The sequence below is a fragment of the Manis javanica genome, chromosome 7 (assembly GCF_040802235.1).
Source record: "Manis javanica isolate MJ-LG chromosome 7, MJ_LKY, whole genome shotgun sequence".
In the NCBI taxonomy this organism is placed as follows: domain Eukaryota; kingdom Metazoa; phylum Chordata; class Mammalia; order Pholidota; family Manidae; genus Manis; species Manis javanica.
The window spans coordinates 34,391,015-34,404,962 of NC_133162.1; the positions used below are offsets into that span (position 1 = coordinate 34,391,015).

At 44.5% G+C, this 13,948-nt stretch overlaps 2 protein-coding genes across 4 annotated transcripts in view; one reads left to right on the plus strand and one right to left on the minus strand.

Moving 5' to 3' along the window:
* The window catches only part of KIF11 (kinesin family member 11), a 64,536-nt gene extending 62,730 nt beyond the window's left edge, over positions 1–1,806 (minus strand). The window contains exon 1 of the mRNA XM_037015713.2: positions 1,141–1,806. Coding sequence (XP_036871608.2) covers positions 1,141–1,376 — 236 coding nt within the window. The 5' untranslated portion in view covers positions 1,377–1,806. The remainder of the gene's footprint in view (positions 1–1,140) is intronic.
* Positions 1,807–1,832: 26 nt separating this feature from the next.
* The window catches only part of IDE (insulin degrading enzyme), a 111,405-nt gene continuing 99,289 nt past the window's right edge, over positions 1,833–13,948 (plus strand). Inside the window, exon 1 of one of the 3 annotated variants that reach the window (XM_017661819.3) lies at positions 1,833–2,009. In XM_017661819.3, the coding sequence (XP_017517308.1) occupies positions 1,912–2,009 (98 nt within the window). In that variant the 5' untranslated portion in view covers positions 1,833–1,911. Of the gene's footprint in view, positions 2,010–2,112; positions 2,238–13,948 lie in introns of those variants that run through there. The other 2 variants (XM_017661810.3, XM_037015716.2) reach the window with 2 other exon arrangements.

Sequence of the window (13,948 nt, forward strand, 5' to 3'; positions counted from 1 at the left end):
AACATGCATTTGACAAGCTGCCATGTGAGATACAAAAATTGTCTACAACATCGTTTCTAATCTACCGCTTCTTACAAGGATGGAATGTTAAGATTCAAAGGGCCTTTAAAGAGTGTCAAACACTCTGGCACTCAGATTAGAGTTAGTTCTAATGGGGGGGTGCAGGAATGTCAGGAATGGAAATGAGGGAAAGTTTTGTAATGGCAATGCCATTTCAACTGGGCTTGAAAGTTGCAAGAGCACTGTCAAGTTAGTATTGCTGTAAGCATCAATTGGTTGTGACAGCTGTGTGAACTGGTTAGTGAAGAGTGGAGAGGCTAGAAAGATGTGGTAGTGGGTCGAGTGGTGGCCCCCAAAAAGATACATCCACGTCTTAATCCCAGGAGGCTGTGCGATATTATTTGGGAAAAGTATCTTTGCAGATCTAGTAAGTTAAGGATGAGATGAGATCATCCTGGGTTACCTAGTTGTGCTGTAAATCAATGACAAATGTCCTCATAAAAAAACAGAGGAAGAAAAGACACACAGAGGAGAAGGCAATGTGAAGATGAAGGCAGAAACTGAGTGTAGTGACCACAAGCCAAGGAAGCTGGCCTCTGCCAGATGCTGGAAAAGGCAAAGTGTGAACTGTAGGGAGTACAGTCCTGCCAACAACAAATTGATACTGAATTTCTGGCCTCCAGACTGTGAGAGAATATATGTCTATGTACTAAGCCACTAAATTTGTGGTAATTTGTTATGGCAACCACAGGAAACTAATACAGGTGGGCTGGGGCTAGAATGTAGTATGATGAAATTTTACCTTACATGCACTAGGGAGCTTTCTCATCTCTGATACCTCAGTGTTTACCCATCTATGGTTTGCCCTTAGCTGAAACTGTATGGTAAAACAGATCTTAGTGCACTTGTTTGATAAAGCAGCCACTTGACTAAGGGATGCTCCTCCTGAATTCTCATTAAAGCAATAATAGGATTCAAAGCACTGTTTTTGACTCAGTCTTTGGTCTGCCACATCAGAAACCTAAAAGTACTTCAGCTAGGAAGTCACTATTCCTAATTGCACTCTTCCTTAAAGATCCCATAAAATAATGGAATGGAAAGCACCACAAAACCATCAGGAAAAAAAAAGTCTTGGCTTACATATAATGACCGAAGTACGCTGACAGTAGTAGTAGTAACTGCGCGTGTGTGCTGTGTAAGCAGTAGTTTCTACGCCGGGTTTGCAAGCCATGAAACCGTTGTTTTACTGTGGCCTGTCCAGTCTCTGCTTTGGTCTTTGAAGGGTGGCTGGCATCCCAGATTGAAACTGTTCCCAGGGTCGCTGGCCCGCTTTGGGGGGACCCAAGTCGTCCATCTTCTCCCGCTTCCACAACCATGTGGTCACGTCCCACTGCGCGCCTCTGGAGGGAGCCCGAGGGCTGCGCGACCGCCGCGGATTCGTTTTGTGAGCATCCCCCCACCCCCACCCCGTCTCGGCGGACCTTGTTCCAACACCTGCACGGCCGGGGAGGAACAACAATAGGGACGTCTCTGCAAACATGGCCTCTTGTGCCTTCTCGGAATTCCAGAGGCTCCTGCCCCACATACAAGAGCCAAGATAAACTTCACCCTTACATGTGCGCGCGGTGTGACCCAGCCGGGACCTTCCCCGCCTGGAAAAGCCTGGTTGCCGGGCTCTCTCGACTCTCGGCCAGACTCCCTCCGGCCACGCAAGCTCTGGCCCGGGACACCCGCCGTCCGCCTCTGTCCCCGCCCCTTTGGGCTCCAGGCAAAACCTGGAGCGGCGGCCGCTCGCTGCTCCCGGGAGGCGGGCGGCGCGGAGCGGCGCTGTGGAAGGAGCATGCGCACTGGACGGGGCCGGCTCCCGGCGCAAGGAAGCATTCGCGGTGAACCTGGCGGCTGCGCTGGGGTATGCGGTACCGGCTAGCGCGGCTGCTGCACCCTGCGCTGCCTAGCACCTTCCGCTCCTTCCTCGGCGTCCGCTCGCCGGCCCCGGAGCGACTCTGTGGGTAAGCGAAGCCGGGCGCCTGGGCCCGCGGGGTCACGGTGGTTTGGAGCTCGGGTTGCAAAGTGGTGATTCAGCACTTAAAGCCGCCGCCGACGCCGCCCCTCACGCTGCCCTTCCCGCCGGCTCGGGGCCCGAACGGTCGTGCCGAGGCCGCCCCAGGGCCCGGAAGGGCGGCTCGCCAAGCGGGAGCGAAGGGCCTTGTCGGGAGAGGAGAGCGTCCGTCAGGCGGGTGAGGGCGGACGGGAGCTGTAACTCGGGGTCAAGGGGCATGTGTCACAAGTGCGGGGGGCGCGGGCGCGCATGGAGTCACCCCGGCCCGCTCCCAGGAGCCGCCGTGCCGCGCCGCTGTCCGGGGAGTCTACTCGTTGGGCGCCGGAAACCAGAGGCCACTGTCCCCTGCCACGCGGTAAAGGAATCCGTGTCTCGGCGAAACACCTTCTCACCCTTCTCGCAGCCCCTGCTTTTTCCTGTGGGGACTAAGTTTCCACTTCCATGTGGAAATGCCTGCGTTGGGAACCATAAAAGTTTGCTTGTCTCCGCCTTAGCAAGCGGACCAGTGTTGGGTTCCCTGCCCGGGGGGATTTGGGAGCCGAAGGATACCTTGGGATTCATCACAGCAGCGCCCTTGTTTTCACACCGGAGACAACCAAAGGCACAGAGAGATTGTGTGATTTGCTATCAATTGCGGAGGCTGTGGCAAAAACCAGGATTGGGACGCTGATGTTTTTTTTGTTGCCATCCGGTGGCGTGCTCTCTCCACTTTCGTTGCTCTGTGTACTAGAAATTTTCAGCCTTGTAGTGAATAGAGAGCATCTGGCAGAGATGAGCAGTATTGTCTTGCCCTACTTAGGTGCGTCATTTGAATCCTTTCTCTGGTCTTAATAATATCTAGGACCTGCTGAGTGTAGGGCACTATGATACTATGATAGACCCTTTGTAGTAAGTGTGTGGTTTGCCTTTCACTTAGTTCGAGAGGTTGTGGTGCACCCGAGTATTGCCATCTAAAAAGGACGGTTCAGAATGTTTGAGTATGGGCAGTGAGTGCTTTAGGAATACATGCAGGGCAGAAATAGAGGCAGAGATCTGGGCTGGATTTAAAGGAAAGGCAGAGGGTGTGGAGGGTGGGCAGCGGTGGGTGTAATACAGCCTCCCTGTGCAGGTTAGTCTGTGTTGAGGAGTCAGGGAGCAGGTTAATCTAGTTGGTAGCCTTAGAGAATTTCTGTCGGGGAGTTAGGAGGAAACAAGTCCTGTATTATGAAAGTAGGATAATGTTACCCATGGCTTTGAATGTTAATTGTTTTTTTTCCCAGTAAATAGAAGGTAGTGAAACATTAAGAACTTTTGAGGTTGGGACTGATTTCATGATACTGGTAGCTTAGGTTATTAGTTTGGTGACTGTGTGCATGGTATGAGGAAGAGGAAGACCTGAAGCAGAGAAACCGGTTGGGACTTTGTCTGTATTGCCTGAACTAGGATGATACTAATGCAAATTAACAATCTGTAGGATTTGTTTTTCCCTCCTCTACTTCCCACTGTACTGCAAAATCCACTACAACATGCAAAAAAGATCCCTGAGTTTACAGTAATGGGGCTGTCTGGCAAGCATAGGCTGGGCACCTCCCTGGGCCTCTTTCAGGTCAGAACATTTTCCATACTTAATTTGCTATATTTAGCTGCATTCTGTTTCCAGTGTACAGAATGTGTGATTTTAAAGACAGCACCAATTTTAAGTTTTATTCAACTAAAAGGGTTGTATTTCTACTTAAATTGGATTTTCTCTATGCTTTTCTCCCACTGCTCTTCACTTTTCATTGATGAAGTCTAGGACATGGTTTGAAAAACCAGAGCTTAGTGATAAGGTTGTTCTCAGGTAAATTCAGGAGATTCAAAGCATAGTGAATGATATCAACCATCTAGGAAACTGCATTAAAAGTTAGTGGTTGAGGCTATTAAGGAAGATACAGCTCCCATCAAAGGGATCAGGTTATAGGTTTAGGAAGGAAAGTACTAAAAACACTATCACATATTCAAATCTTAAGGAAGGTGATCAGTTCTACTGTACATAGTAGGAAGAACATGTTAACAGAGATAGTTACATAGTTATTTACTGGAAGAGCTGAGATTTACCCATGCCTGTACAGCACCAGAACCTGAGCTCTTAGCTGTTTTATTGCCTTTGCCAGTATTTGGGCATTCATTTCCTGTTCTAACTTCACGAGAAAGAAAATGGTCTTACAGCATTTGTATAAGGTCAATTCATTTTAAAAAGCAGCCACATTATCCTCATTAGTCAGATTGGATAGCTGGAGCTGTGCATTACATCTGAACTTTCGGGGAACCTAGAAGTAATAGCCCAGCCCCTGGCAACCACCTGAAACATCTGGGATCAGTCATCTCACTATGTAGGCAGTTCTGCTTTGCATTTCTCTGTTTGACAGGCTTAGTGGTATGCTAGGTGGGACTAACTATTAAGATTCAGGCTTTTGAAAACTACTTTTAACTGGAAAAATGTCTTTCAAAAGTCTAAAAGAACAGGATGCCCTTGAGTATCTTTAATTATCATCAGCCCAGTTCACACAGTGAAAAGTTACATTCTGTCTATCTGACTTAAAGGTTAGCTAGCACTGGGGACAGTTTCACTAGGGAGTAAGTAGTGTAGGGAGCAGAAGTTCAGTATGTTGTTTTCATAAGAACTGGTTCCTTTGGGTTTTTTTGGTTGTTTTTTTTTTCCTTTGGTTTTTTTAATTGGTATTTTAAATCTCTTAAAGAGGTGCCCAGAGGATCAGCCCTCCTTTCAGCCAGGGTGATGAGGCTAAAGCACCCTCCTTCCGCAGAGGTAAATCCTCTAGGTTTGTTAGGTTCTGGAGGCTTGGGTCTGGTGTTCCTGATTGGCTTGCCTTTAGTTTGCCCTCAGGCTTCTCTATGTGTTGGCTCAGCCATTATTTGAAGGTCTGTTCTGTAGTGATCGCTCCCTGTGCTCTGCGCTGATGGGGCAGAGTTGGGGGTGGCAGTTGCTAAGACAGCCCCTGATAAATTCAGCCCTTGAGGAGCTTTCAGTTGAGTAGTGAGTAGTTCCACTCTTGTTTCTCTTTTTACTAAACATCTCTGCTTCTGTGTTCTGTTGCTTCTTTCAGTTTATTTTCAAAAGCAACTCTGTTTTTATCACCATACTTGTTCTTCTTTTAAGTGAGACTTCTTACAGATTGCAAAGCTATAAGAAGTTTTATTTCCCCCAAAGCACCATATAGTTTCTCTTTGCCTATTAAAAGTGTGTAATGGTTTAAAAAAAAAATGGGACTCGGCAAGCTTCTACCTGAGGGGAAGGGCATCATCCTCCACCTGACAGATTTGTCACATGACTGAAGGAATGAGTGCTCAGTCCATCAAAACCAGTTTTCTGTATTGATTTCCCTAGTTTTGCCTATGTTGGTGCTATTATTTTCTCAGCTTAGCTTGAAAATTGGAGTTATCTTTGAATCTCTTTTTCCTTCACTGCCTATTCCCATGACCAAACCCTTTTTTATCTTTATCCTAAAGTTTCTTGGAGTAAACTTGATCTTTCCATCACTATTTTCGTTAAGACCGTGATCATCTTCCCTGACATCTCACATCTACAAGTCTTTTTTTTAAAAAATATTTTATTAAGGTATGATTGATATACACTCTTATGAAGGTTTCACATGAAAAAACAATGTGGTTACTACATGTACCCATATTATCAAGTCCCCACCCATATCCCAAGGTAGTCACTGTCCATCAGTGTAGTAAGATGCCACAGATCCACTATGTGCCTTCTCTGCTACACTGTTTTCCCCATGATCCCCCACACCATGTGTACTAAACATAATACCCCTCAATCCCCTTCTCCCTCCCTCCCCACCCACCCTTCCACACCCCTCCCCACCCACCCTTCCACACCCCTCCCCTTTGGTAACAACTAGTTCCTCTTGGAGTCTCTAAGTCTGCTGCTATTTTGTTCCTTCAGTTTTGCTTCATTGTTATATTCCACAAATGAGGGAAATCATTTTGCACTTGTCTTTCTCCACCTGGCTTATTTCACTGAGCATAATGTCCTCCAGCTCCATCCATGTTGCAAATGGTAGATTTGTTTCTTTCTTATGGCTGAATAGTATTCCATTGTATGTATGTACCACAATCTTCTTTATCCATACATCTACTGATGGACACTTAGGTTGCTTCCATATCTTGGCTATTGTAAAAAGTGCTGTGATAAACATAGGGGTGCATGTGTCTTTTTGAATCTGAGAAGTTGTATTCTTTGGGTAAATTCCAAGGAATGGGATTCCCGGGTCAAGTGGTATTTCTATTTTTAGTTTTTTGGGGAACCTCCATATTGCTTTCCACAATGGTTGAACTAGCTTACATTCCCACCAGCAGTGTAGGAGGGTTTCCCTTTCTCTGCATCCTTGCCAGCATTTGTTTTTAGTCTTTTCGATGCTGGCCATCCTTACTGGTGTGAGGTGATATCTCATTGTGGTTTTAATTTGCATTTCCCTGATGGTAAGTGATGTGCAGTATCTTTTCATGTGTCTGTTGACCATCTGAATTTCTTCTTTGGAGAACTGTCTCTTTATATCCTCTGCCCATTTGTTAATCGGGTTATTTGCTTTTTGGGTGTTGAGGTACGTAAGTTCTTTATATATTTTGGATGTTAACCCCTTGTTGGATATGTCATTTACAAATATATTCTCCCAAACTTTTTGTTCTACTGATGGTGTCCTTTGCCATACAGAAACTTTTTAGTTTGATGTAGTCCCATGAGTTCATTTTTGCTTTGTTTCCCTTGCTTGAGGAGATGGGTTCAGGAAGAAGTTGCTCATACTTATATTCAGGAGATTTTTGCCTATGTTGCCTTCTAAGAGTTTTATGGTTTCATGACTTACATTCAGGTCTTTGATCCATTCTGAGTTTTCTTTTGTGTATGGGGTTAAACAATAATCCAGTTTCATTCTCTTGCATGTAGCTTTCCATTTTGCCAACACCAGCTGTTGAAGAAGCTGTCATTTCCCCATTGTATGTCTATGGCTCCTTTATCATATATTAATTGACCATATATGGTTGGGTTTATACCAGGGCTCTCAAGTCTGTTCCATTGGTCTATGGATCTGTTCTTCACATCTACAAGTCTTACAATTGATTTTTCCAGCCTCTTGTTGAGATTTTTCCTCCCATCTAGTTGAGCTTATCATCGGATTACTACTACTAATATGCCACCTTCCCCATGCCATTACCCCATGCTTAGATACCCCCAATAGTTCTTCAAAATCAAATCCAAACTTCATGATCCAGCATTGATCATCTCATAGATTGGCCCTGGCCTAACTTTTCAACTTAACTTTCCTCTTCTCTAGTCACACTTATGAATATACTGTCTCCTGTACACGATCTGTTAGTTCCCAATTCTAGAATGCCTTTCCCTCTTTTCTTTTTATGATTAAATCCTTCTTTTTAGGCCTTATACAGTTATCTTTCCTTTTTTTGAACTTAATAATGTAAGGAGATTTTGAAACACCCATTTGACATTTAACCTTTTTTTTTTTACTCTCTTAATTATTTAATATACATACCAGAATATATAGGACAAAGAAGAATAATAAAATGAACACCTGTGTATCAGCCATCTAGTTTAGGCAATAGAACATTTCCAGTAACTTTGAAGCCCTGTGTTCTCAGCTTTCCAGTTGCAACCTTCTCCTGCCCCTGGAGAGGTGATGTTATCCTGTATTTGGATATAATTCCCTTGATTGTCTTTCTAGCTGTATCATTCTGAATATGTTCTTAAATAGCATATTGTTTAGTTTTGTCTACTTCTGACCTTGATAGAAAATTTTCTGATTTACTTTTTTTCATTTAACATTGCTTTTGAGATTCATTCATGTATATGTATGCATTCACTGCTGAATGGCATTTTACGTGAATATGCCACTAAGGATTTTTGTATTTTGTTGTTGATGGAGATTTAGGTTGTTTCATTTTTTTTTCCTTTCACATATAATCCGTGTTGTTAGCATACTGCAGTACCCAATCTTTGGACATCTTTTCTACTTAAACTCAATCACTTAGGGTTCTCACTCAATCACATTGATTTAAATACTATGTATATATGCTTTGTCCAATATGTAGCCACAAGTCACATGTGCTTATTTAAAAGTAAATTAACTAAAATCAACACTTAAGTGTCTTAGTCACCCTATCCACATTTCAAGTCACATGTGGTTCATGTGTACTGTATGGGGCAATACACATAAAGAGCATATTCACTGTCACAGAAGTTTTATGAAATCCGCCTGGTCTATAGTCTGACAATTCCTAAATGTATATCTCTAGCCAAACCTCTCCCATGAATTCCAGATTTAGGTAATAAACTTTCTACGTAGCATTTTCCCTAGGATGTCCACTATATGGTTTATTTTTTTATTTTGAACTCCCTTTCAGGAAGAGTCACGAGGTCCATATCATTTAAATCTTTCTCAGGGGTTGTATTAATAATTTTACTCTGGACCACGTTTCTTTGGCGTTTCATATTTGTATATGGCACCCTCTAGTGTCCAGAAGCTCTATTCTGGAGCTGCTCAGCCCCTGAAGCAATGTTGGGGGTTGCAGGGGAGTGGTACTGGTGCCTGGGGGGAGGAAAGAGCTGTTCCCCGCCTTCCGGCTGCTGTGCCTGTCTCCACTGCCTGAACCAGTGGGCCGAGCACACAGGTATAAGCTTTTGTCCCAGAGCAGCCAGATATGGATCCCTGCTTTCCACAAGTGGCCGGAATCCCAGTCTCCCCAGGAACTCCGCCTGTCCCAGCTTTCCAACCCCGTAATCAGGAAAGTATGATGAAAGCACCATAAAATGTAGGTTTATGCTCCCAGCGCAGATCTCCGGAGCTAGGTATTCAGCAGTCCCAAGCCTTCCACTCCCTCCCTGCTCAGTTTCTCTTTCTTCTGCCGGTGAGCTGGGGTGGGGGAAGGGCTCGGGTCCAGCCAAGCCACAGCTTTGGTACGTTACCCCGTTCGTTGAGGTCTGCTCTTTTCTCCAGGTGTGTGCAGTCTGGCACCGTCCTTTTTCCTGTTGCTCTCTCAGGATTAGTTGCGCCAGCTATATTTTCTAATTGTATCCAGTTTTAGGAGGAAGCCTCTGTCTCTCCTCTCATGCTGCCATCTTTAATCCTCTCCCAATATATAGTTTAAACTCATAATGCCCAAAACTATATTTAGACATTCCTCAAGACTTGTTCTTCCTATAGTCTTCTTCCCCATTTAGTTAATGGCATCTCTGTTTTTCCACTTCTTTAGGCTAGCAGCTTGGAGTCACCCTTAACTCCTTTATTGTTCTAGTATTTCTTATCTAGTTGGCATACAGGTCCAGATTCAGACCACTTCTCACTGCCACAATCCTGGTTCTAATCATACCTTTTCCCCCAGATTACTATTAATAGCCTCTTAAACAGTTTCCTTGCTTCTGCACTTGCCTTTCTACATATGTGTCTGCTCTTGTCACAACTGCCAGCATTATCTTTTTGAAATCCAAGCTATGTATCTTTGCTAGATGTTTGTCCAGGGAGAGGAAATCCCAGAGCAAAATAACTAAAAACCTTAATCAGTCAAAGGGAGAAATAAAGTTTAAAATCTGTTTATTGCTCACAAACTCCAGTCCTGGGCCCTTCTCTCTTTCCTGCTCCAGCAGCTGCCAAAACTGGCCCTCCCCCTCACCTCTCAGGTACAGATAAGCCCTCCTTGACCAGGTAATACCTATTGATATGGAGATGAACTTTTCTCCATCCCTTAGGAATGATACAAATGCACTAAAGCCACACTTCTTTCCACACTTCTAAACGCCTATTGATATGCAAGTGTATTAAAACCAGGCGAGATATTCTGGAAATGTTACAATTTTACCCACAGGCCACCCCTCCAGAAATCTTGCCTTACAATTTACTTGTTCCCCCTCTTCCGACCAATCTAATAACCTACAATAGCAAGAGCAATAAAATCTTGATAATCCTCAAGCCAGAGGATTCAGCCTATGCAGATTAAGTAAATGTACTTTACAGCACAATCTCTCACTAAGCACAAAATATGTTTCTACATTTGTTTACTCATTCTTAACAACTATGCTAGATTGCTCACAAAACTTTTACCAAACATGAGACAAAGTCAAGCCTCTCTTCAAGCATATTTTTTCTTGACAACAGCAACACAATCATGATAATTCTCAAGCCAGAGGATTCAACTAGGTTCAGAGTCCCATGCAGATTAAGTCCAAAGCTCATCAATTTCACCCATCACGTGGCAGCTGCAGCCAGAAGGTGCATCCAGAACACAAGCACTGTAGAAGCAAATAACTGTGATTGTGGGGGGCCACTCAGGAATACACAGGAGGCCAGCTTCCAGGCCTTTCCCCCAAGGTGCCAGAAGAGCCAGCCATCACTGTTCCATGTGTCGAAATGTCCAGGGCCATGTCCATTTTACTCCTAATTGCTGCACCCATCCTTGCAACGCATGTCCAATAAAGTGGGTGCCTTGATCATTCTCAATCACCAGCAACTGGCCATAGGCTGCAAAGAGATGCCCTAGGCCCCTCTTGGTGGTTTTTTGATGTGCACAATGTGCAGGGCACTCCTTTCGGGCTCAGCTGACTTCTTCAGAGGTCAATGGCAAGCCCCACTGATGGGCTACAGCCCACATTGTCTCTTACCCCACATGCAACAGATGCTGATGTAGCCATTGGGCTATATCAGAGGCAGACTTTACTTCTAGCCAGCGCACCTGGGCCAATGCATCTGCTTCATCATTGTTTGGGGATGCCAAAGGCAAATGGCCCATCACATGATATAGGGTAGGTGTCTGTGCCACTCCACTCCGTGGCCTTTGGGTCCAGTCTCTCACCCACCCCGCAATGGGATAGGTGGTTATTACCTTGGTCGGAGCTTTTCCGGTGATGGGCTCCATAGCCAGCAAGGCGTGGTACATAGCAGCCAGTTGCTTTTCTATTAAGATGCACCAGACCTCCGCTCCTTTCCGTAGTTGTGGCCAGGCTCCAGCTAGCAGCAATGGCAGAAGCAGTAGCCTTAGGCCCGGGCCATAGGCTGGGGTTGGCGCTGCTGGGAGTGGTGGTGGTGCCTCCGCAACCACATGGGTGTAGACACATGTCCCTCGGCGCAAACACCACTTCTCCCCATCATTTCTAGGGGTGGCCCTCCCAAAGGTCGCACTCATTATAACAGATTTTGGGTTCAGAGAAATCCTCCTGACTACGCCAGATGTTAGTTTTGGGGAAAGGCAATGCAGAGCAAAATACCTCTAAAAACCTTAATCAGTCAAAGGGAGAAATAAAGTTTAAAATCTGTTTATTGCTCACAAACTCCAGTCCAGGCCCTTCTCTGTTTCCTGCTCCAGCAGCAGCCAAAACCGGCCCTCCCCCTCACCTCTCAGGTACAGATAAGCCCTCCTTACCCTGCCCTCCACTGATAGGAGATGAACTTCTCCACCCCTGAGGAATGATGCAAATGCACTAAAGCCACACTTCTTTCCACTTCTGAACACCTATTGATATGCAGATGTACTAAAGCTCGGTGCAATATTCTGGAAATGTTACAATTTTACCCACACTAGGAAATGCTTAAAACCTTTCTGTTAATCCCCATTTTGCTGAGATTTAAAGACAATGTCCTTATAATGACCAAGAAGGCCCTGTGGGATCTGGCCTCTCACTACTTCTTTGACCTTGTTTCCAAAATCATCACTGTCATCCCATTTCAGTCATACTGGTCTTCTTTCTCAAGTTATTTTGCACTGTTTCTCCTCTGCCCAGAATGCTCTTCTACTGGTGAGATCACGGAAAGCTTCACAAAGAACATAGAATTTGAGCAAATATCTTTGAAGGAAATAGAACATTTGGATGAACAGAGAAGGGGATAAGAAAAGAACATTTTAGATAGAGAGAATGGTATTAGCAAGGGCTCAGGAGTGGGAAAATTAACAATATAATCAAGGGACGGTGAGATTTTTATCCTGTAGGAGGTAGAGAGCCTAAGATACCTTTTAAGTGGTAGAGTGACATTATGAAAGCTATACTTTTTGGATGATTAATCTGGTTGTTTTTTTTGGAAACACAGTTAAAATGCAGCCAGAGATTGATGAAGGATAAAGAAGCAGTGCAAATAAGAAGCAAGGGAGATTGTCTTCAGAAGATGTGTATGAAAGAAGATTCAGCAGCTTTGATTGGGTATGAGGGGAGATGGAGGAATAAGAGGCCTATAGGTCTTGGGACTGAGTGACGCTGAGATTAGTGCCAAGATGAGCCAAATCTAGGAGGGGCCACCAGCATAGGGTAGGCTCTTGTGGGGAGATGAAGCTGCAGGCAATGGGAGAAACTCCAACCGGCATGTTGATCCTGCCAGTGGGTGGCTGGTGTTATAAAGGCCTGCCAGGAGAACAGGTTGGTCAGGGGCAGCTGAGGGCACAGTGGTGCAGTCTTGTAGGCACTTGAGCAGGCTGCCACCAGGAAGCTGGATGACTTGGGGCTCCTCAAGACAGTGGACAAGACTGAGCAGTCCTTAGATACCACAACAGGAACCAAAACGGTGATCCCAGTGTGTAGACTGGTAGCTCAGGAAAGAGTTCAGTTAAAAGATCAGAACCAGGTTAAGTCCTGAGCTACTGCTGGAGTTTCTTAAATTTACTCTGCTTATAGATAGGAAATTGGTCCAGAGCCTAGAAAAAGACTGAGCTGTGATTGAGGCTCAGAAGTCTCAGCTGTCAAGCTGTTACTGCTGCTGCCCATGTTAACCATACAAGATTTAGTAGCTAATACTTACAGAATGCCTGTTATATGTTTGCATTGTTAGGAGCTTTCCTTACGTTGTCTTGTTTAGTGGCCACAGTAATTCTGTGAGAGTGGTATTGTGGTTATTTTCTTTTTTTTTTTCAGATAAAGAGGTAGAGGTTAACCTGCTCAAGAATACATAGTAAGTAGCTTAGCCAGATGTGAATTAAGGTGGGCTCACACAAGAACCCACAGGGTTTGGCCGTTTTCTTATCTACCTTCCCAGAGGTAGTTCGTCATCTGTAGTAGAGATGAGGAAGTCAGAACAAGTCCTTGGGGAAAGACAGAAGACTGTTTCATTGGTAACCTGCAAATTATATAAAAGGAGAGGGGAGAGAAGCCAAATTTCATGGGGGCCTTCAGAGTGATTTTTAAAAAATGTGGTAATGACTTTGGAGAAATTACATAGTAGTTGGGAAGAGTGGGCTTGAGCAAAAGCATGGTGGGGAAATAGGGAAGCTGATATTGGTGGTTGAAAGGAAGAAGCTAATGGAGAGCAATGCCTAAGAGAAGTATGGATATGAAGGTACAAGTGAAGAGGGTAGAACTGGAAAAATAAAGATTTGTTCCTTATTTGGAAGGGCAATGGTTTATAAAGAATTTAAAAGGTAAGTAACTTTTACTACTCTGCTCAGTTTCCTTATTTGAGAAAAGTATCCTCTAGTTCTGAATTCTACCATTTTTCTCCATTCTTAGCATACCAGCAGTTAAGAAAAGGTTTGGATTTTTCGAAATGCTCTGAGAGTGCAGTAGGTGGTATGGGTTCCAGTTCTGTTAACATGATGATCCTTTGCCCAACTTTATAAGTGACTTTGGACATGTATTCTATCTGGGGTCAGGAATTCTGAAGGAGCATGGGTCTCCTATAATGTTGTCCCTGGCCCCGAGCACAGTGTCTGGCACATAGTAGGAGTTCAGTATTTGTATTTGTTGGATGCATTTGTCCAGGGATGTGGGTTCCTGGAAATAGGGAGCGCTAGTCATCATAAACACAATTCAATTTTTCCTCACAATTTGCCATCTCCATACTGTAAATGTCAGTGTAGCCAGTAACTTATATCTGTGTGCATGTTCCTTATTATAAAGAAATTAGAGGCTGGTGT